The sequence below is a fragment of the Pongo pygmaeus genome, chromosome 13 (assembly GCF_028885625.2).
Source record: "Pongo pygmaeus isolate AG05252 chromosome 13, NHGRI_mPonPyg2-v2.0_pri, whole genome shotgun sequence".
Classification (NCBI taxonomy): domain Eukaryota; kingdom Metazoa; phylum Chordata; class Mammalia; order Primates; family Hominidae; genus Pongo; species Pongo pygmaeus.
In genome coordinates, this window is record NC_072386.2 from 38,489,148 (window position 1) to 38,513,468 (window position 24,321).

General features: G+C 41.3%; 1 protein-coding gene across 5 annotated transcripts in view; it reads left to right on the forward strand.

The window, feature by feature from the left end:
• The window catches only part of SAXO1 (stabilizer of axonemal microtubules 1), a 115,343-nt gene that overhangs the window by 68,580 nt on the left and 22,442 nt on the right, over window positions 1-24,321 (forward strand). For 3 of the 5 annotated variants that reach the window (XM_054500647.1, XM_054500645.1, XM_054500648.1), the window contains exon 2: window positions 23,938-24,117. The exons of 1 other annotated variant lie outside the window; for it this stretch is intronic. In XM_054500647.1, the coding sequence (XP_054356622.1) occupies window positions 24,095-24,117 (23 nt within the window). In that variant the 5' untranslated portion in view covers window positions 23,938-24,094. The remainder of the gene's footprint in view (window positions 1-23,937; window positions 24,118-24,321) is intronic. One more of the 5 variants, XM_063650527.1, reaches the window with a different exon arrangement.

Here is a 24,321-nt window from a genome sequence, read left to right on the forward strand (position 1 = left end):
ACCCGCATGCAGGATTTAGCCTGATTTGTTTGTGCTTGTAGCAAGAGCTCTCTCCCTGATCTTTCTGCTATTTTCTTCTGAGAGGGAAGTTAGGAGTCAGCATTATTATGTTAGAAAAGACCACCTTTTTCAGCCCTCAAGTTTTTCAGCCCTAGAGAAGAGATGAACCCCAGTTCCATGAAGTTCTTTCTACTCTACTCAGTACTCAACTGCCCCTCAAACCCAAGAAAACAATTTTTTGCCCATATTCTGGCTTAGAGTGCTTCCTAATTATGTCATATGTGTGCACACATGGGTGCATCTATGTGTTTTAACTTAAATATTGGAATATCATGTTTTTTCCTAAGACATAGGCACTGTGACTGATTACCTTTCGATGATAATTTTTCAGTGAACACCTAAGTATTGCAGGAAATGATAAGTAGTCTAGTAGTGCCAAGGTGCTAAAGTACTGCTGTAGTTACTTTGTAATTCTGTTTGCGTGGAGTTTCAGGGTGAGTGAAACTTACATCTCTCTTCGTCTGTCTGCTCCACTTCAGCTGTAGTTCTTTCTTTTGGGTCTCACTTTTCGCTCGGAACAACTTTCAGCTTCTGCTGGGCCTTGGGTTTTCTTGTTCGAAGAATGTTTTACGTGCTCGCTCCACCATAATAGTGCTCTGACAATGGATAGAGAAAAGCATGGGGTTTGAACCAAATCTGACTTTGTATGGTCTCATTTATATAGTGTATGTATAAATTTGTATGCTCTCATTTATACAATGCATAGGACTGCTATAGAGGCCTTCTCACTAGTCACTATGCCTAGAGTTTATCCTTTGATCAATTGACACTGATAACAGGGTCTAGCTTTGTTACACAAGTGCAAATCATACCTGCCACCTGTTAAAAATCCTCTAAACCTCCTCATTGCTTAGAGTAGGGAGGGCAAATGATTCCATTTCAGGTGCCAATTGGCAAGGCTGTCTGAAATGTGTGTGCTCTGAAGTGCATAAAGTGCTATGATTAGACATGTCTGACATATGTACAGAGAGGTAGTAGCAGCAGGTGTGCCACATCATCCCTAAGAGGGCAAGGTCTGAACTTCTAAGCATGGTCCAGAAGACTCTTCTTGATCTGGTTCCTGTCTGCCTGTCCAGAACCATTTATCCTTCCCCAGCCTGCACTCTCCCTGCTTTCCCAACCTGCAGCCTCCTTGCTTCCCCAGCCTGCACCCTCCTTGCTTCCCCAGCCTGCACCCTCCTTGCTTCCCCAGCACCCGTGCTGTCACTCCAGCATGGCTTTGCATCTGCCCAACTTGCCCTGGAAATCTCTTGCCTCTTATTTCTCCATAGCTGCCTCATCCTTCAACACCTGATTCAAGTATTACTGCCTTTGAAGCCTCCCCACCTTCTTGCCCCTTAGCCATACCCTACACAGTCATGATGATGCTAACCTTGATCATATGGTCAAGGTTTAGGGTCTGCCAGATTTATCCACTATAAAGTCATCATGTTCCCTTTGTATTTGATTATGAAGGAGAGAGATTCTGATATTATACCAATATCCTGGTTTTTATCAAAACTTTACCCATCAGCCTTAGCATCCATCCATGGTTGAATGAATTCATCTGAATCTACCACTGTCACCACCACGGTTGCCAAATGGTGATGGCTTATTTTCATCATTTCCTATACATTTATTATGTGGCATTCTATAAGAAAGATCTTTCTCTTCTCCCCCATTTATACATGTATATATATATGTCAGTATGTACTCATTGATCTGTTTTGTTCAGTGGGTTATAGCCTATTACTATCATCATTTATTTTAATACTCAAATTATTCCCTGTTTGAGCTCCTTCCAGTTGGCTCCCATGTCCTTTTGACATATGTTCATTATCCATTCAGCATTTCCTGACTTTCTGACACAAGATGTTCCAGGCTTATGTTGTATTTCTCTACCTCAACCCTCAAACTTTTTCTGTAGCAGCTCTGCCTCCTTTTACTTGAGGTTAATATTTAGAAACCAAGGACTGATTGTTCACTGTGTTTGTTGCTTCTCTATAGATACACACACAATGTACATATCAATGTGCACCTATATATGATACACACAAACACATAGGAAATAACTATTTCCATATCTCTGCATGTATATTAAAAACCCATCAGTTCATACCAATACTTCCAATTCCATTCCAACACCCCAGAGGTCTTTCTAGCTTTCTTCTTTCCATGTTTAGAAATAGATTTTGAGGATGAGAACCTGGCTCTTTCTATTTTGAATATATTTACTAGTTTGTAAAACATAACCAATCTTCTTAACTATTCTGGATGCCTCTCCTGTCCCATTGTACCTACATCCCCTTACTGTCTGCTTCCTTGGCCATAAGGGCACACTGCCACCAACATAAGACATAAGGGCCCCAAGTTTTTGGATACTGAGCACCACTGTCAAGAAGGGAAGATAGGACATGGTAGATAAGTTCCTTTAAGGCAAGGAAGTATGTACATTTTTTCTTTCTAATTATTACCCAACACAGTACCTGACATATAACAAGAGCTTTGTGAATGTCATATGGATGAATGAATAAGTGGGCAATAAATGAAAAGACAAAATTGTACATTGTTTAACTTGTGAATATTACAGTGGGATTATCAGGGGATCAGGGTATAATAGGTAAGACTAAGCACCTTCTGTATCTGAGAAGATTTTTGTCTCTTCTCACCCAAGTGAGTAGCTTTGGAAAGCTGCAGAGGAAAGGGATCAGATACCAGGGATACCAGCTTAAGTAGCCAGGTGAGCCAAAAGAAACTCAGGTCTGGAATCAGTTGACAGATGAGACACCCAGCTTGTCTTATCTAGTGCAGCACCAGGCACATGAGGGCCATTTAACCACGATGTGTAATGATAACAAGGGCAAGACACGTCTGGGTTTTGGCTGCTTCATTTTGTTTGAGATTCCTGTGTGTGCGCACCAGAGATAATACAAGGCAATGCTCTAGAGAAAATCATTCCTATCTACCTATGTGTTTCTGAAATTTCACTTGGCATGCAGTGTCCTATGATACCTGTCTGTCTACAACTTTACTGAGATGTGCAGCTGTATGGCAGCTGTATTGAATGCCACTTTAAAGGTGCTGGTTCTTTAGATGATTCTTCTGTAGTGGTTGGCAGTTGCACATAAATATGCACAAAGCTCATTTTATGCATAATTAAAACCAGTTAGTCCATTAGAGTTTTCACCAACCTTTACATGGTAACTACCTGTATGACACTGACAATAAATAAAAACACATTATTTTTGTTGACTAATTTTGAGAACGGATACTGTTGGGTGACCATTCGAACTACTTTCCCAACCCCATTTCTCTTGCCTATTTTCCAGTGTTCTGACTCCACGTCTTTGATTTTGCAGCTCCCGGTGCAGCCGGGGGTGGCTTTATGCCCTGATTTTAGTCAGTGAGAGGGCTTGTGGGGAGTGTTCTTTTCACTTTTCCTTTGTCTGGTGGCAGAGGGTGGGATCCTGAGTACCTGAGGCTGCTGCCACTACTTTCTGTGAATGGACTTTGCCTCCCCGTGTGTACTCCGGGTTGGAAATGGCCATGGCCTTAGACACAGAAGGACTCGAGGCTTAGTGCAGTGTGGGCACCAAGAAGAGAAAAAGATGTAGGGGCTGGACAAAGGAAGAGCAAAGAGGGGAGAGTATAAGGAAAGAGATGGAATTTTGTAGAAGCTGGAGGAGGCCCTGTTGTTGGTACCTTGGGCTTCTTAGAGCCTCAGAGTTGGAGACTCCAGGTCCACTTCCTCTTGAACGCCCTTCTGTGGCTGATCTGGTTCTATGAGGGTCCTTTGTAGCCCGAGACTGTTCATGTAGCATGACTCACAACGTCAGGTTTTGAGTTTTTTTGTAGACCTTCTGTTCTAATAAGATTGTAAAGATTGAGATAATACAGATAAACAGGTAAGAACTGTGCCTGGCACACAGTCAATGCAAATGTCGAATATTCATATTGTTATCATTGAAGGTGTACAAATGTATTGGTTCACAAATTCTGTACATTTATGAACAAAAGGCAAAGGTCTCATGGAGAGCAGTCTTCAGCCAGTCTATAGAAACGTATGGTGTTTGTTTCTTCAGTAATTTGATATGAGAAAAAGAAAAGGGGTACTTTGCAAAGATTAGAGAAAGCTGAGAATTTTATTTCTGTGAATCTTATTTTTTGTAAAGAAGGGCTATCTTCTACCAGAAATAAAAAATGGAATGAATGCCCATTTTACGTGTATATCTGTCTGTTTTCTCCTAACACCTCTTCATTCCCTTGAACTTTGCCAGCATCTGGGAGGTCCAGTAAGAAATGCTCTTTAAATCCTCTGCATTCTTCCAGAAGCCCAAGGGGTTTAACAAGTTCTGACTTTCGTGAAAACATATAAACCAAAAGTACAATTTTTCCAATGTGGTTCTTTATACTAGAAATCTTGTTTTGTCAAGTAACAAAAGCAAAACCTGGCTCTTTTGTTATTGATTATTAGTGAATCAATATAAAGCAGGATATTTGGGGGTGACAGTGGGTTACCTTTAACATTTTACAGTGCTATATTTTATTGGAGTGGGTTTTACACTATCTGTAAATTTTAATTTCCAGTGAGAATATATTGAAAAAGTATAATTGGAAAGGGGTGACTTAAAAAGTTTCCCTTTGGGCTAAACATCTAGGAAAAGTAGAGAAAAAAACCATTAGTGAAATCAGAGACAACTTTGACATATTGAATTATGAACACACAGTACAGGGAAGTAATTTCATTCCAGCTGCTCAGCTGTGGTAATAATTAAACTCGAAGTCCAGCCTCCTACTTGTTTTGGAAAGTAGGGGGTGTCTTATAACAGTGAGGTCGCTAAGAATCACATGCTTGTTGAAAAATATTTTTGGTACTCAAAGGAATAAACGTAGTGAAATGAGGGTATTTTTTCTAAAATCATTCTATTCATTGTTTAAATTATCTTTCTTTTGCTTTAGTGACATTATAGGGGATTTGGCTCCTATTTTGAAAAGCTCCATAGAGACAGAAAATATAGATTAGCACTGATAGATTTTGATGGAAGATACAACAGTTGAGATTTTGGTTATCTGTTGGAATTCTGAAAGTTTGGAGAATTGAGGCAAGCAGCACTGGGGAATGGGGAATATTCAGTTTTGGCAGCTTATGAGCAGTGGAGAAAATCCTTGCTGCTCAATTGAATTTGGCATTGGCTACCAAGTCAGGATCTTCCTGGCTGCACATCTTGCTCTGCCACTTGCTGCTGCAGAAAGGCCCCACTTGGGGCAAAATCACTCCCTTTGATAGCTGTTCAGGTAGGAAAAGGTATGGGTTAGGTAGGAGGGCTGGTGCAGATCAGACTGGGGTGGGGGTGTTGGGGGACAGGGAAACCCAGGGAACCCATTTATCCTCCCCATTACCTGCAGCATGAGACAGGGCCACGCTTAGAGAAGGGAAGACTCCTGAAACCTGAACACAGGGAGACCTTGGCACTTGGTCAAGACTTGTGACACGGAGGCTAAGAGACCTCGGGCTAAGTTTTGGGGCTCAAGGCAATGGGTCAACTATAAACACTGACATGCCTAGGAAGCTGCCTAGCAACAGTAATTCAAAAGGCACTTGAGGACTCAGGACTTCCAGTAATTCCATCCATGTCATAAAACACATGCTTGTACCCCAGAGAGGGATGTTGGGACACTGGGACATTCTCTTGAAGGAGATGAAATGCAACTGTTCCAGGAATCTTGTCCTTTGGGCCTTTCGGCCCCACTCAAGTTGTCACCAGTTCACCTGCTGAGACTCAAAGCACAACTCTAGGGCTGTATCTCATATGCGTGTAGATAGATTTGGGTAGGGAGCAGTGGCAGCGACCACAGCCTAGGGCCAGTGTTTATTTATAGACTGGTCCAGAACTTCCAGTTCTTTGCCTGAACTCGAAGGTAGGAGAGGAGAGGAGGAGTCTTTTATGAACTGCTTGGGGTTAACCCGACCTCAAAGGTGACAGCTGAGGGTAATCCTAGCCAATACCTGAGCATCCCCAAGAAAGGGGCAGTGAAAGCACAGCACTTGATTGTTATTTATGCAGGATGAGGAAAGGGACTTGTGGAGGGAGAAATTATGAAGCAGATTAATACATGTTGAGTGGTTGATGTCAGCTAGCTGGTAAAAATTAACATGGTATATAGCATAACTGTTAACATTTTTATCTTAATTAATTTTATGAGACATTTGACATGTTCACACACCAAGCCAAACATCTGGGGCTATATGGATGGTGGCATTTATCCAACTGTTTACACTCCCTGCTTTCCAAGTATCAGCCATGCTCACTGGGTCCCATCCACTTGCAAGCTTAGTAAGGCAGAGACCATACAACCCCCATCTGCAAGCTCTGTGCTTATGGGTAGAGGAGTGTCCTTATAGTCTGAGAGATCAACTTGAATTTTCCTCAGAAAGGAATGAGATGTAATGAAATAGAGCATCCTTTTAGAAGTCAGCAAAAGAGGCATTAGCCCTGGTTTTAAAATGGACTGTTCTATGATATTGAGCAGGTTCTTAACCCCATTGGCCTTGCTTCCTCATCTGGGATATTGGTGGTGGCGGCAGCTGTAGCAGAAGTACTAATTTCTGCCCTGCTTAGCTCTCAGGGCTGCAGAAAGAATAAGATAAGACTGTATAGCAAAGCTCTAGAAACTGAGTGTGTTTCACAAATTGTTCATCCAAAAATATTAAGTGTGTAGGTGTTCCAGGCATTGTGCTTAGCTGTTTATATAATAGTGAACAAGATACCCCCTTTCTCACCAAGGAATCTAGTTTGGGTGATAAAAAAGCATTTTTTAATATTGTGGAATTAATGCTGTGATAAAAGTAATCTACAGTGTGCTGTGCAAGCAACCCAATCTTGGATAGGGGTGAGATAGTGGGTCTTGAACAGTTACTATTTTAAAATAGGGATTAGAGGGGCTTTGGTTGTTTTTTGCAGTACCTGGAAGAGAGCCTTGGAAAGATTTGTTTAGCACAGCTGTTGGGTTTCATCCGAAATTCACAGGGTCCTAGATTGCTTGAGAAGAGAGTGAAACTCCAGTCAAGTGAGCTTGCTGTTTTTTGGCTGGAGGACACTAAAAGGCCATGTGGGAACAAGCCTAGTGCAGCTGACACAAACTTCAGAGTGTGAGAAGGGAAGCTTCCTTTGGTTGTTGGCTCTGCATTTATCATCAGCTTAAATCAAGATCCTGTTTTACCCAGGTGGTTGGACTAAAGCCTATTAGCCTCAAGGGAAGCTCTTACTTAAGCAGATACACGCTTGTTTCATGTAGGCCCCACTGCTTAGGGATTTGTATTAATATTTCCTTAATTTAGACCAAAAAAAAACTGCAAAAACAGAACAGAGTGGGCCCCCATGTCTTATTTCCAGCATCAACAGTGATCAGGGTTTTGCCACACTGGGTTCATCCATCAATCCCAGCCATCCATCAATGCCAGCCAGCCATATTTTTTACCCCTACCTACCTTATTATGCTTCTCTAAAAGTAGGGACATTTTTGGCTGGGTGCAGGGGCTCATGTCTGTAATCCTGGCACTTTGGGAGGTTGAGGTGGGTGGATTACCTGAGGCCAGGAGTTCAACACCAGCCTGGCCAACATAGGGAAGCCCCATCTCTACTAAAAATACAAAAATTAGCCAGGTGTAGTGGCGTGTGCCTGTAATCCCAGCTACTCCAGAGGCTGAGGCAGGAGAATCACTTGAACCTGAGAGGCGGAGGTTGCAGTGAGCTGAGATCATGCCACTGCATTCCAGCCTAGGCAACAAGAGTGAAACTGTGTCTCAAAAAAAAAAAAAGGGGGACATTTTCTTAACCATGCCACTATCTATTGCCTCAAAAAATCCAAGGAGTTTTAGAAACTTTTTTTCACTCTCTATTTCTCCCCAAAATGTTATTTTGAAAAACTTCAAGTGTATAACAAACTTAAGAGAATTTAAAAGTAAATGGCTAGGTATCTGTCACTTAGATGCTATCATTAACATTGACACATCTCTCTATCTATTCATCCCATTATCCATGCATCTCTTAAAAATGTATTTCTGGCTGGGTGCAGTGGCTCACATCTGTAATCCCAGTGCTTTGGGAGGCCAAGGCAGGTGGATTGCTTGAGCCCAAGAGTTCGAGACCAGCCTGGGCAACATGAGGAAACCTCATCTCTACAAATAACAAAAAAGGGAAGACTGGCAAGATGGCCCAATAAAATCAGCTCCAGTCTGCAGCTCCCAGCGAGACCAATGTAGAAGGTGGATGATTTCCGCATTTCCAACTGAGGTACTCACTTCACCTCATTGGGACTGGTTAGACAGTGGCTGAGACCCACAGAGGGCGAGCAGAAGCAGGGTGGGGCGTCGCCTCACCCAGGAAGCATAACGGGTTGGGGAACTCCCTCCCTTAGCCAAGGGAAGCTGTGAGGGACTGTGTCGTGAAGGACAGTGCTATGTGGCCCAGATACTACACTTTTCCAGTGGTCTTCCCAACACGCAGACCAGGAGATTCCCTTGTGTCCCTACACCACCAGGGCTCTGGGTTTCAAGAACAAAACTGGGCAGTTGTTTGGGCAGACACTGAGCTAGCTGCAGGATTTTTTTTTCCATACCCCAATGGTGCCCGGAACGCCAGTGAGACAGAATCCTTCACTCCCCTGGAAAGGGGGCTGAAGCCAGGGAGCCAAATGGTCTTGCTCAGCGGATCCTCCCCCCAGTGGAGCCCAACAAGCTAAGATCCACTGGCTTGAAATTCTTGCTGCCAGCACAGCAGTCTGAAGTTGACTTGGGACACTTGAGCTTGGTTGGGGGAGGGGCATCCGCTATTACTGAGGCTTGAGTAGGTAGTTTTCCCCTTACAGTGTAAACAAAGCCAGGAAGTTTGAACTGGGTTAGAACCCACCACAGTGTGGCAAAGCCACTGTAGCCAGACAGCCTTTCTAGATTCCTCCTCTCTGGGCAGGGCATCTCTGAAAGAAAGGCAGCAGCCCCAGTCAGGGGCCTATAGATAAAACTCCCATCTCCCTGGAACAGAGCACCTGGGGGAAGGGGTGGCTGTGGATGCAGCTTCAGCAGACTTAAATATACCTGCCTGCCAACTCTGAAGAGAGCAGCAGATCTCCCAGGACAGCTGTCGAGCTCTGCTAAGGGACAGACTGCCTCCTCAAGTAGGTCCCTGACCCCCATGCCTCCTGGCTGGGAGACACCTCCCAGCAGGGGTAGACAGACACCTCATACAGGAGAGCTCTGGCTGGCATCTGGCAGGTGCCCTTCTGGGATGAAGCTTCCCGAGGAAGGAGCAGGCAGCAGTCTTTGCTGTTCTGCAGCCTCTGCTGGTGATACCCAGGCAAACACAGTCTGGAATGGACCTCCATCAAACTCTAGCAGACCTGCAGAAGAGGGGCCTGACTGTTAGAAGGAAAACTAACAAACAGAAAGCAATAGCATCAATATCAACAAAAAGCATGCCCACATAAAAACTCCATCCAAGGGTCACCAACATCAAAGACTAAAGGTAGATAAATCCACGAAGATGAGGAGAAAATAGTGCAAAAAGGCTGAAAATTCCAAAAATCAGAATGCCTCTTCTTCCCCAAAGGATCACAACTCCTCACCAGTAAGGGAACAAAACTAGACAGAGAATGAGTTTGACGAATTGACAGAAGTAGGCTTCAGAAGGTGAGTAATAACAAACTCCTCCAAGACAAAGGAGCATGTTCCTACCCAATTGCAAGGAAGCTGAGAACCTTGATAAAAGGTTACAGGAACTGCTAACTAGAATAACCAGTTTAGAGAAGAACATAAATGACCTGATGGAGGTGAAAAACACAGCACAAGAACTTGGTGAAGCATACACCAGTATCAATAGCCAAATTGATCAAGTGAAAGAAAGGATATCAGAGTTTGAAGATCAACTTAATGAAATAAAGTGTGAGGACAAGATTAGAGAAAAAAGAATGAAAAGGAACAAACAAACTCTCAAGAAATATGGGACTATATGAAAAGACCAAACCCACTTTTGATTGGTGTACCTGAAAGTGACGGGCAGAATGGAACCAAGTTGGAAAACACTTTTCAGGATATTATCCAGGGGAACTTTCCCAACCTGGAAAGACAGGCCAACATTCAAATTCAGGAAATACAGAGAACACCACAAAGATATTCCACAAGGAGAGCAACCCCAAGACACATAATCATCAGATTCACCAAGGTTGAAATGAAAAAATGTTAAGGGCATCCAGACAGAAAGGTCGGGTTACCCACAAAGGGAAGCCCATCAGACTAACAGTGGGTCTCTGCAGAAACCCTACAAACCAGAAGAGAGTGGAGGCCAGTATTCAACATTCTTAAAGAAAAGAATTTTCAAACCAGAATTTCATAGCCAGCCAAACTAAGCTTCTTAAGTGAGGGGGAAATAAAATCCTTTACAGACAAACCAATGCTGAGGGATTGTGTCACTACCAGCTCTGCCTTACAAGAGCTCCTGAAGGAAGCACTAAATATGGAAAGGAAAAGACGGTACCAGCCACGTAAAACATAACATAACGAAATGTAAAGACCAATGATGCTATGAAGAAACTGCATCAACTAATGTGCAAAATAACCAGCTAGCATCATAATGACAGGATCAAATTCACACATAACAATATTAACCTTAAATGTAAATGGGCTAAATGCTCCAATTAAATGACACAGACTGGCAAATTGGATAGAGTCAAGACCCATCAGTGTGCTGTATTCAGGAGACCCATCTCACATGCAAAGACACACATAGGCTCAAAATAAAGGGATGGAGGAAGATCTACCAAGCAAATGGAAAGCAAAAATAAATAAATACATAAATAAAAATAAATAAAAAAGCAGGGGTTGCAATCCTAGTCTTTGATAAAATAGACTTTAAATCAACAAACATCAAATAAGACAATGGCATCACATAATGGTAAAGGGATCAATGCAACAAGGAGAGCTAACTATCCTAAATATATATGCACCCAATACAGGAGCACCCACATTCATAACGTAAGTTCTAAGAGACCTACAAAGAGACTTAGACTCCCACACAATAATAGTGGAAGACTTTAACACCCCACTGTCAATATTAGATCAAGAAGACAAAATTAACAAGGATATTCTGGACTTGAACTCACCCCTGGACCAAGTGGACCTAATAGGCACCTCCAGAACTCTCCACTCCAAATCAACAGAATATACATTCTTTTCAGCACCACATCACACTTACTCTAAAATTGACCACATAATTGGAAGTAAAACACTTCTCAGCAAATGCAAAAGAATGGAAATCATAACAGTCTCTCAGGCCACAGTGCAATAAAATTAGAACTCAGGATTAAGAAACTCACTAAAAACTGCACAACTACATGGAAACTGAATAACCTGCTCCTGAATGTCTACTGGGTAAATAACGAAGTTAAGGCAGAAATAAATAAATTCTTTGAAACCAATGAGAACAAAGAGACAATGCACCAGAATCTCTGGGATACAGCTAAAGCAGTATGTAGAGGGAAATTTATAGCACCAAATGCACACAGGAGAAAGCAGGAAAGATCTAAAATTAATGCCCTAACATCACAATTAAAAGAACTAGAGAAACAAGAGCAAAGAAATTCAAAAGCTAGCAGAAGATAAGAAATATCTAAGATCAGAGAGACATGAAAAACCCTTCAAAAAATCAATGAATCCAGGAACTAGTTTTTTGAAAAGATTAACAAAGTAGACCACTAGCCAGACTAATAAAGAAGAAAAGGGAGAAGAATCAAATAGACACAGTCAAAAATGATAAAGGGGATATCACCACTGATCCCACAGAAATACAAACTACCATAAACACCTCTATGCAAATAAACTAGAAAATCTAGAAGAAATGGATAAATTCCTGGAAACATACATTCTCCCAAGACTAAACCAGGAAGAAGTTGAATCCCTGAATAGACCAATAACAAGTTCTGAAATTGAGGCAGTAATTAATAGCCCACCAACCAAAAAAAGCCCAGGTCAAGATAGATTCACAGCTGAATTCTACCAGAGGTACAAAGAGGAGCTGGTACCATTCCTTCTGAAACTATTCCAAACAATAGAAAAAGAGGGACTCCTGCCTAACTCGTTTTATGAGGCCAGCATCATCCTGATACCAAAACCTGGCAGAGACACAACAAAAAAAGAAAATTTCAGGCCAATATCCCTGATGAACATTAATACAAAAATCCTCACTAAAATACTGGCAAACCAAATCCAGCAGCACATCAAAAAGCTTATCCACCATGATCAAGTCAGCTTCATTCCTAGGATGCAAGGTTGGTTAAACATTTGCAAATCAATAAACATAATCTATCACATACACAGAACCAAAGACAAAAACCACATGATTATCTCAATAGATGCAGAAAAGGCCTTTGACAAAATTCAAAAACTCTCAGTAAACTAGGTATTGATGGAACATATCTCAATAAGAACTATTTATGACAAACCCACAGCCAGTATCATACTGAATGGGCAAAAACTGGAAGCATTCCCTTTGAAAACAGGCACAAGACAAGGATGCCCTCTCTCACCACTCCTATTCAACACAGTATTAGAAATTCTGGCCAGGGCAATCAGGCAAGAGAAAGAAATAAAGGGTATTCAATTAGGAAGACAGGAAGTCAAATTGTCTCTGTTTGTACTTGACATGATTGTATATTTAGAAAACCCCATTGTCTCAGCCCCAAAACTCTTTAAGCTCATAAGCAACTTCAGCAAAGTCTCAGGATAAAAAATCAATGTGCAAAAACCACAAGCATTCCTATATACCAATATTAGAGAGCTAAATCATGAGTGAACTTCCATTCACAATTGCTATGAAGAGAACAAAAAACCTAGAAATACAACTTAGAAAGGATGTGAAGGACCTCTTCAAGGAGAACTACAAGCCACTGCTCAAGGAAATAAGAGAGGACACAAGCAAGTGGAAAAACATTCCATGCTCATGAATAGGAAGAATCAGTATCGTGCAAATAGCCATACTGCCCAAAGTAATTTATAGATTCAATGCTATTCCCATCAAGCTACCTTTGACTTTCTTCACAGAGTTAGAAAAAAGTACTTTAAATTTCCTATGGAACCAAAAAAAGCCTGTATAGCCAAGACAATCCTAAGCTAAGCAAAAAGAACAAAACTGGAGGCATCATGCTGCCTGACTTCAAACTATACTATAAGGCTACAATAACCAAAACAGCATGGTACTCGTACCAAAACAGATATATAGACAAATGGAACAGAACAGAGGCCTCAGAAATAACACCACACATCTGCAACCATCTGATCTTTGACAAACCTGACAAAAACAATCAATAGAGAAAGAATTCCCTATTTAATAAATGATGTTGGAAAAACTGGCTAGCCATATGCAGAAAACTGAAACTGGACCCCTTCCTTACACTTTATACAAAAATTAACTCAAGATGGATTAAAGACCTAAATGTAAGACCTAAACCCATAAAAACCCTAGGAAAAAAGCTAACTAATACCATTCAGGACATAGGCATGGGCAAAGACTTCATGACTAAAACACCAAAAGCAATGGCAACAAAAGCCAAAATTGACAAATGGGATCTAATTATAAAGAGCTTCTGCACAGCAAAAGAAACTATCGTTAGAGTGAATAGGCAACCTACTGAATGGGAGAAAATTTTTGCAATCTATCCATCTGACAAAGGGCTAATACCCAGAATCTACAAGGAACTTAAACAAATTTACAAGAAAAATACAACCCCATCAAAATGTGGGTGAACGATATGAACAGACACTTCTGCACACAAAAGAAACTATCATCAGAGTAAACAGGCAACCTACTGAATGGGAGAAAATTTTTGCAATCTATCCATCTGACAAAGGGCTGATACCCAGAATCTACAAGGAACTTAAACAAATTCACCCATCAAAAGTGGGTGAATGATATGAACAGACACTTCTCAAAAGAAGACATGTATGCGGTCAAACAAACATATGAAAAAAAGCTCATCACTGGTCATTAGAGAAATGCAAATCTCCAATGAGAGCCGGGTGCGGTGGCTCATGCCTGTAATCCTAGCACTTTGGGAGGCCAAGGCGGGCAGATCATCTGAGTTCGGGAGTTCAAGACCAGCCTGATCAACATGGAGAAACCCCGTCTCTACTAAAAATACAAAAATTAGCCGGGTGTGTTGGCACATGCCTATAATTCCAGCTACTTAGGAGGCTGAGGCAGGCGAATCACTTGAACCTAGGAGGCGGAGGTTGAAGCGAGTGGTGATTACGCCATTACACTCCTGCTTGGGCAACAAGAGCAAAACTCCATCTTAAGAAAGAAAAAAAAAAACTAAAAAAACCACACACACACACAATGAGATACCATGTCACACCAGTCAGAATGGCCATCACTAAAAAGTCAGGAAACAGATGCGGAGAAATAGGAATGCTTTTACACCATTGGTGGAATTGTAAATTAGTTCAACCATTGTGGAAGACAGTGTGGCAATTCCTCAAGGATCTAGAAACAGAAATACCATTTGACCCAGCAATCCCATTACTGGGTATATACCCAAAGGATAAATAAATCATTCTACTATAAAGACACATGCACACGTATGTTTATTGAAGCACTATTCACAATAGCAAAGACTTGGAACCCACCCAAATGCCCATCAATGATAGACTGGATTAAGAAAATGTGGCACATATACACCATGGAATACTGTGCAGCCATAAAAAAGTATGAGTTCATGTTCTTTGCAGGGACATGGATGAAGCTGGAAACCATCATTCTCAGCAAACTAATACAGGAACAGAAAACCAAACACCACATGTTCCCACTCATAAGTGGGAGTTGAACAATGAGAACACATGGGCACAGGGAGGGGAACATCACACACTGGGGTCTGTTGGGGGGTGGGGGGCAAGGGGAGGGATAGCATTAGGAGAAATACCTAACGTAGAAGATAGGTTGATGGCTACAGCAAACCACCATGGCACATGTATACCTATGTAACAAACCTGCACGTTCTGCACATGTATCCCAGAACTTAAAGTATAATAAAACAAAAAACAATTAGCCAGGCATGGTGGCACATGCCTGTGGTCCCAGCTACTGGAAAGGTTGAAGCAGGAGGATGGCCTGAGCCCAGGAGGTTGAGGCTGCACTTAGCCGACTGTGATTGCAGCACTGCACTCTAGCCTGGCTGACAGAGCGAGAACCCCCACCTCCAAAAAAAAAGAGAAAGAATTTCAAAGTAAATAAGGGATCAAGTAAAATTTTCCTCTAAATACTTTAGCATTTGTTTCCTTAAGTACAGTTCAATAATTGTTCTTTTTTTCTTTTGCAAGAAACTTAGCATTTAATGAACAAATCTTGAGGTGCACTTGCTGAGTTTTGACAAAATCATGTGCTTATTTAACCCAAGTCCCTATGAAGATGAAGAACACTGCCAGCACTCCAGAACATTTCTGCACGCCCCTTCACCCTCACTCTCTTCTCTCACTCTCAATGGGAACCCCTTATCTGACTTTTGGGAAAGACATCTTATTTGGTGGCTAGAAAACAGCTTTAGTAGAGCTGCTGGGGTGGGACCAAGGACTCAGTGCCAAAGAAGTTGTTGAAGAGGCATTCTGAAAAATCTGGTGGTGAAAGCAGCAAGAAATTACCCAGGAGGTGCTCAAGAAATGTTAACTCTGGGGTGGTCATCACGGGGTAGTGGGTGGAAGAACTAAAATCAGATCATCTTGCAAATGTAGAGGAACAGGTTCGCAGATAGGAATACTCTGATGAACAAAATATGTTATAGTAACTTTTGATTTTTCTGTGGCATCAAACTGTTAAACATGTAAAAGTCTTTTCTTTGTTTGATCCCTGTGACAGAGTTTTCTTACTCTTTTTGTTAGTTTTTCCCCCAGAAACTTATTTTCCTTCTTCGCAAATACGGTTTCTCCAAGGTTTTGTTTTTATTCCTTCCTCTTCTCTTCCGGCAACTTCATTCATATTTTTATGACTTCATTGTTGTTCCAGATGTCTTCCAAACGTGTCATTCTACAAGTCGTCATGTTCAACAGCCTGGGGACATTTCCTTCAGAATTCTCTTCTCTTCCTTTCCCTTCCTGCCCAGATTTTCACCCCACCCCCATCCTAACCCAGCGTTTTGGCTCGAGTGGCTTAATTGATCAAGTTAGTCTTTTTCAGTAAACTTGGTGGTAGCCTCTTAATCCTTCCAGCGTGGCGCTCAGGCAGCAACTGCTAGTTGGTGTATCATTTGCATCTCTTTGTTATATGTGTACCAGATAACCATTAAGGTTGCTTTTCTCTGACTTATATTTCAGGGGTTGGCCCTGCTTTCTGTTACCCAATTTCTGGTTGCCTGAGGGGTTAGTCCTTGTCAGAGGTTCTGGTTTACTTATTTCTTTTCTCAGACGGAGTCTCCCTCTGTCGCCCAGGCGGGAGTGCAGTGTCGCCATCTCGACTCAGTGCAACCTTTGCCTCTCAGGTTCAAATGATTGTCCTGCCTCAGCCTCCCGAGTAGCTGGAATTACAGGTGCCCACCAACACACCTGGCTAATTTTTGTATTTTTAGTAGAGATGAGGTTTCACCATGTTGGCCAATCTGGTCTCGAACCCCTGACCTCAAATGATTCACCCACCTCAGCCTCCCAAAGTGCTGGGGTTACAGGCATGAGCCACCGCACCCGGCTAGGATCTGGTTTATGATCCCTGATCATTTCACCAGTACCATGAGTGGAGTATAAGCTGGAGTTATTCAGATTTCTCTCACTGTTCTGATTCTTTAAAGATCTCTACAGACGAGGTGTAGGTAGGGAGTGTGAGGTATCTTGCCTCAAGATTGCTGTAAAGTATATCTATATCCAAAAGTTGTTTTATTTTGCAGTTCACTTGTCCTTTGGCCTCTGGGTATATCATAAATTAAAGAGAAAAACTTTTAGTAAGTAAATGTTTTAAAAGTTTATAAACCACTGAAGGTAAACACAAATGCACTTTAGGAAAAGTGTGGGCTTTACTCTTTCCCTGAGGGCAATTGGGTTGTGGGGGTTGTTAAGACAAAACACCATTCCAGAGACATAGATCCTCCTTTGAGAAGGCCTTGCCTGTAGTATCCAGAGTTTTCTCTATTCCAGGCACCCTAGAATCATTCTAAGCTATTGGCATGGAATGATGGCTTTTATGACTTGGTGTTTGGCGATGCTGGGCAGCTTCCCCTCTCCTAGATGGGGAATACATTATCTTCACTGCTTTCCTCCTTTGCACAGCAGCTGTGACAGGTCGCAAGCTCTCAACTACTGGGAAAAAGGAAAAATGGGCTGCAAATCCTTTAAGAGTCTGAACTTTGGGTTTGAAATTGGATTGTAAGTGGAAGTCAGGTATGTGGGAGGTGATTGGGCCCTGGGGTGAAGGCTGCTGCTGACCAGCTGTGTGACCTTGGGCAGTAACTCAGCATCCACATCTGTATAATGAAGTGGTAGGGCTGGCTGATCTCTAGGGTTCTTCTACATCTAGCGTTCCATTTTATTTCCCTGATTATTACCATTATTACTTTATCTAGTGACACTCTTGTTTAAGCAGCAAAGAAAGTTCTGTGGGAAAGATCAGAATGTTAAAGAGGAGTGGAGTTAAATCTGTTTGTTGGTCTGTATTGGGATATTTTTAGGTCAGTGGGAAAGAGGAGAATGTCTTGGAAGACTCTGAGTGTAGCTGAGGGAGCTTGGAAGGGCGGACATACTATTTATTGACTGCCCTTAGGTTTATCAGAGCAGCCAGAAAAGATAATTACTTGGTACAGGCTGGCATTCCGTCAAGCCACGTTGTGTACGGCTGTGATTTAAAAGCATAGGCTTTGAAATCAGGCAGACCTGGGCATCCAGTTGTGGCTTCGTCACCTTCTGGTTATGTGACGTTGAGGAGGATAACATCTTCTTAGCACTGGTTTTCCTATTTGTAAAATGGTGATGATAGTGCCTCGCTCATCACATTGCTGTGAAGATTAGATGGAATAATATGTAAAACTCTTAGCCCATGTTGTGCATGGTAATTGCTCCGTAAATTAGCCTTTTAATTACAGCCTGCTTCCTTTGGACAGGGCTAGGCATTTGAATTCCAGTACCTGATTTAATTCACATAATCATACTAAGTAGTAGAAATTATTATCTGCAGATTAAAGAGAAGATTGAAGTTCAGAGGAGTTAAGTGGTTTTCTCAATGTTACGCCAGTAGTCAGTGGCAGAGCTAGGATTGGAACCAGATCTTCCTGCCTCTGAGCCCCTTTCCACTATGCACCCTGCCTCCTCGAGTGAAGGAGAACGCTCTTCACTGCCCACATCATGCTAGGCTCAGCAGGGGATCCAGAAGACTGGTGGAGGCAAGACAAGTCATGAGTATCCTACAAGATGCTGCCCTTTTTATAGATTAGATTCTAAAAAACTATTGAAAGTTCATATGTTTGAAAAGCCCAAAGTCATGCTATACCAGCTACTATTCAAGCTGCCAGTTGGTGGCAGGGGGAATGGTCATGGATTTGTTTTAATGAACAGCTTTGTTTTCAGCCATGAAAATTCTTAACATGAAAGTTGAGGCTGGTTATGGTGCTTATACCTGTAATCCCAGCACTTCGGGAGGGTGAGGCAGGAGGATAGCTTGAGCCCAGGAGTTTGAGAGGAGCCTGGGCAACATGGCAAAACTCCATCTCTACAAAAAATAAAAAAAAAAATTAGCCAGGTTGGGCAGTGGTGCATGCCTGTAGTCCCAGCTACTTAGGAGGCTGAGGTGGGAGGATTGCTTTAGCCCAGGAATTTTGAGGCTGCAGTGAGCTATGATTGTGCCACTGTACTCCAGTCTAGGTGACAAAGTCGGTCCCTGTCTCTAAAAGACAGAAAAAAGAAAAGTTTAAAAGTAGAGGATCATGCAAGGCTGTGCAGTAGAAGAAGAGGTGGGGACATAATCTCATGCACACTCTGAGCAGAAGAGTCACAGCCAGTAACTGTGTATTGGGATCTTCAGCAGCTTTGTGGGGAGGTAGGGGTGGGAGTGGTGGCATTGAAGATGGGCCTTGAAGACTGAGAAAAGTAGAGTGGCAGGAAAGTGAGCAGCTGCAGCTAGTGTTCCAAGTGCATAAAACTGAAACTTGGTGCTATAGATTGAGATGAATTATGGAAGTAAGAAAAGCTGCTTTATTTTTTATTTGTTTTAATGCCTCTGATTATGTCATATGAAGACTGGTCAGAGAGAGCCTAAGAAAGAGACGGATATTGTATTAGTCAACAAAAAGTATTTTTTAGTGTTTTTATCTTTCCTACACTTTTAGAGAAAACTTCCAGTACCCAAGTGCTTGCAGTTCTTTTGTCTGTACCTTCAAATTTTAGATCTGCACTTTCCAATAGGGAAGCCACTACCATATGTGGCTGTTGAGCATTTGGAATGTGTCTGGTCTGAACTGAAGGAAATGTACAAGACACAATGGATTTTGAAGTGTAGTAAGAAAGAGTAAGAAAGTAAAATATCTCATTAATAATTTTTAAATGGATGTTGAAATGATAATATTTTAGGTATATTGGGTTAAATGAAACATTAATAAATTAATTTCACTTGTTTCTTTTTACCTTTTAAAAAACTTTTTAGTTTTTTAAGAGATACTACATCACCCAGGCTGGAGTGCAGTGGCTATTCCCAGTCATGATCATAGCACACTATAGCCTTGAACTCCTGGACTCAAGCATCCCCTCTCCTCAGCCTGCTGAGTAGCTGGGACGATAGGCAAGTGCCACTATGCCTGGCTTTTTTTTACCCTCCTAATGTGGCTACTATAATAGAAAATTAAAAATGACATATATGGCATGGCTTGCATTCTATTTCCATTGGATGATGTTATTCTAGAGGAACCTATTATATTCTTGTTTTTTTTTAAACTTTTTTTCTTACCTATGTACCAGCGTACAAGTGCAGTTGTTATATTCTTAAATTTCTGTTATCCATTCTAGGATTGCCTGAGAGTCATAAATGACTTGAGCTAGTTGTATGTCAGGAAATGTCCCTGGTCCTTGGAAGTGATAGACACCTATCCTGTATCTATGACTGGTTCATGTACATCATTCTGAACATCAGATTTTTCATCTACATAACATAATGGAAATACTAGAACAGATATTCCCCATGCCCCCTTTGAATTTAAAACTTCTGTGATTCTAGGCTAGGTGTGGTGGCTCATGCCTGTGATCTCAGCACTTTGCGTGGCTGAGGTAGGTGGATTGCTTGAGCTCAGGAGTTCGATAGCAACTTGGGAAGCATGGTGAAACCCTATCTCTACAGAAAATACAAAAATTACCCATGCATGGTTTTGCGTGTCTGTGGTCCCAGCTACCTGGGAGGCTGAGGTGGGAGGATTGCTTGATCCCAGGAGGTCGAGGCTGCAGTGAGCTGTGATGGCACCACTGCACTCCAGCCTGGATGACAGAGTGAAACCTTGTCTCAAAGAAAAAAAAAAAAAAATTCTATGATTCTAGCTTGGAGCCAATGCTCAGAATCAAGTATTGTTAATTATTTCTGGGATCCATCGTAAGGTCTCTACTACTCTCTTTTCCAAGTATCAGAAAGTCAGTGTTATGTCCTTTTACCCCTGGGAATTGTGAATTCTGGAGTGGAAAGACTAGAGAGTTCTGGTAGGCTAAAGAAACCTCCTCTCTCCTTTTCCTTCCCGGCGTATGGCTCCATCTGGGTTTGTTTGTGGGTGTACCTGAGCAAGGTGGCGAGGGCAGCTCTTGGAATGACCCAAGTATCACAGAGCTTGAAGAAGTTTCAGTTCTTTGGATCATGGCTGCCAAGCTTACTTTTAAATACCCTAGGCAGGGCAATTCTACAAACTTTCTTTAGATACTAATTAGTTCTTAAACATTGAGAAATCTGTCTTTACCTTTTTGGCTCTACTAATGTTAGAACAAATTATTTTCTGTTTCTTGATAACTTGTAGATATCTTTCTTTCAGCAGATCATCCTCTTACACACTGTTTATCCATCTATTAAATACATATATAATATTGGCTAGCTTCCAAAACAAAAAGATGTCAGACTTGATCTTTATCCTCGAGGGATTCCTGGTTAATGAGGGTTGGGTCGATCACCAATGAGAAGACATGGTCCTGGGTATGTTGAGAGGGGTATTCAGGGCATTCACGGTGCAGGTAGGGAAAGGAGATGACTCCATGAGCACACTCAGGCAATGAAACATTTATTTTTGCATAAGAGTTTTTGATACTTCAAAGTGAGACAAGGTTTCAGTTAACCAGCAGTAAGTCAAAGTCTGCTCTATAAATATGTTGATATAATTCCATTTAATGGAACATCAGTGTCTGGATAGAAGCTTGTTGCTGTACTGACATCGCCTTTCATGATGCCGATCATATTGCAGTATTTTGCCATTAAATTTATTTTTCTTTTGGAATAAATTCTTACAGTGTGTTACATTTTTTAAAAGTAACAATATGGAAAGGGGGTTATATGAAAGTAGTTTTACCAGTTTAAAAAACAGGGGCACTGAAAAGGGAAAATAATCACTCTGCCTGTGGAGCCCATTTTATTGTAAGTGCCTGAAACTAAGTCATCCTGAATAAAATCTTGACTTTTCTTTTAGAATGTGGGTGAATAAAATATACATGCAGAGGTATTTTTGGTAGCCAGTGCTTCTTGGCTTTTGATTTGAGGTTTGTCGGAATCCTAAAATGATAGGGTGCTGGTTGGCTTAAATTGAAATCTCAGATAGTTGGACTGATTGTGAGCACAGAAATGGCAATAATATTTAACATGTATCTACTGTGGGAGATGGGTCGTTTCTTTACTATGCAAACGTAACAATTTATCTCTTGAATGTGCAGAAGATACTTTAAAGCACTCAATTTATTTGCCAACAATTAGGAGATATTTTATTAAAGGGGCATAAAATAGAAATACATAGCTTTGCACACTAAATGCCAAGAATGTGCATTCTGAAAAAGAAAAAGCAAACTTTTATTGATTGTATTTAACACGGTGAAATTTAGATATTCATACTATAAGGACAGCATATTGTGGAAGATTTTCCTTGTAAATCATGAGGAATATCTAAAATATTTACCATGAATCAATACTGCTTTTATAATACAAAGTAAATCAGGCAATTTCATGCCTTCTTAAGGCATTTATGATAACAAATCTATAGGTGAGAAGAAAATAAGTAGTGATATCTCTAATGGTACTTGTTAATATGCAATTCTAGCCATATGAACAGTACAGGTGTTGATGATTTTCTCTGGGGAGTAGATGGACGAGAGATACATAGTAACAACAGTGGTGGCAGTAATATTTATATAAAAGGTTGAACTTACTAACAGGAGCAGCATGCCAGCTGTTGCCTGGAAAATAGCTTTACATTAGAGCAGTGAGGAATTCTTGGTTTCTTTCTCTCATTTTATCTCCCTTCCCCCATGTACTTCCCCAAAGTATTGCATTTTAGTTTCTGTGATTAAAAATCAGTCCAGTGTGAAAATGGGAAAACAATTCTATGCCATTCACGAAGGTAGCTAAGTTGGAAAACACCAGCATGGAGTTTTTGCTGATGTGCTGGTGCCTGATGATGAGAGGGACCCCAGCTGGATTGTGAAGATGGTCTGTGGGCACACACAAAATTGATAAACTGCCTTCACTTAGTTTTTGACAGCTTTAATAGCTGACTCAGTCCAGCTGTAAGTAGTAAGTAAATAAGTAAGTTTCATTTACTACCACGCATGTAAAATGGAAAAGCTTACTATAAATTTTAACTGCTAAATACTATCTATTTATCATTTGTTCAATTCATTCATCACTAAAGTTTATTTAATCATTCACTTATACACTCAGTCTTTCATTCAATAAATATTTACTGAATGTGCCAGTATGCAGTAAACATTTACTGAATGAAAAATTCAGGATATGATATATAGAGATGTACATCATGTACGATGAACAGTGGACAAGGTTTTCCTTCATGAAAAATGTACAGTGTACACGTACAATGTAGCAGTGAACAAGGTTGATAGAGGCCCTGAGCTTGACAGATGAGACAGACAATAAACAAACTTGCAAACAGACATGCCAGTCACAGGTAGCTGTAAGTGATGGGACAGGCACACACAGGGTGATGGGAGAAAATATGTGCACACACAGGGAAGAGTGGTGGGGAGAGGGGATACGACGGCGGGGTGGATCCTGGGTATAAGATGATCAGCGAAAGTCTTTCTAAGGCTGTAATAACTGAGGTGAGACCTGAAAGAATAAATGGGGAGACTTTCGATGTGAAAGTCGTTTCACATAGTGGTGTTTGGTGGACTCAGAACTAAGGTGATTTTGCTTTGAATGATGTCATTTGTGTACAATGATGATATTCTGAGTTGACCCAGGAGCTAACCAGTTAGAAAAGACACTGGCTGGCCCTATTGGAGAGCCTTGGAGCACCCTGTTAAGTCAGTAGTAAGCCCTGAATTCCTGGGCTGTTGCGAGACCTCAGGGGAGGACCTGGGGCAGCTGGGTGGCACTCGGAGAGTTTGGGGACACAGCCATTTCTCTATTATGGTATGGAAATATTTCCATGCTTACACAAGCAATGTGGCATGTGTAACAGCTTGTGTTTAATTCTCTGATCCAAGGAATTTTTATTAACCAATTGTAGTTACAGACCACCTTTATATTCTGGCCACTTCACATAGTTTAGTGGAAAAAAGTAAGGGTTGAATTCTGGTTTTCAATGTTGGCAGTCACATGATTTTACAGTCTGAGTCACATTTGGCGGAAGTACTCTTATGAAATTGGGTTTATTTCTCCCAAGAAGGTAATCAACCTAACTCTGTGTCTTTTATAGGCAGCATCACTGTCCACATCTCCCTACCAAGATTTATGATAAAACAGAGAAACCATGTCTTCTCTCCGAATATACTGAGAACTACCCTTTCTATCACTCTTACCTGCCCAGAGAGTCCTTCAAGCCAAGGCGGGAGTACCAGAAAGGGTCTATACCAATGGAAGGCCTGACTACATCAAGGTGAGGGCAAACAGCATTAATGTATGCAGGTACATACAACACTAATGTAGTAACATGCAGTGCTAACGTATAATATTAATGTAATGTGCAGTGCTAATGCATTAATGTGCAGTATCAACATATGATATTAGTGCCTTAATGTACTATATCTCTGAAAGAAAATCCTGCATTTATGAGCCTTCTCAGTTTTTTCCAAATTCTCTG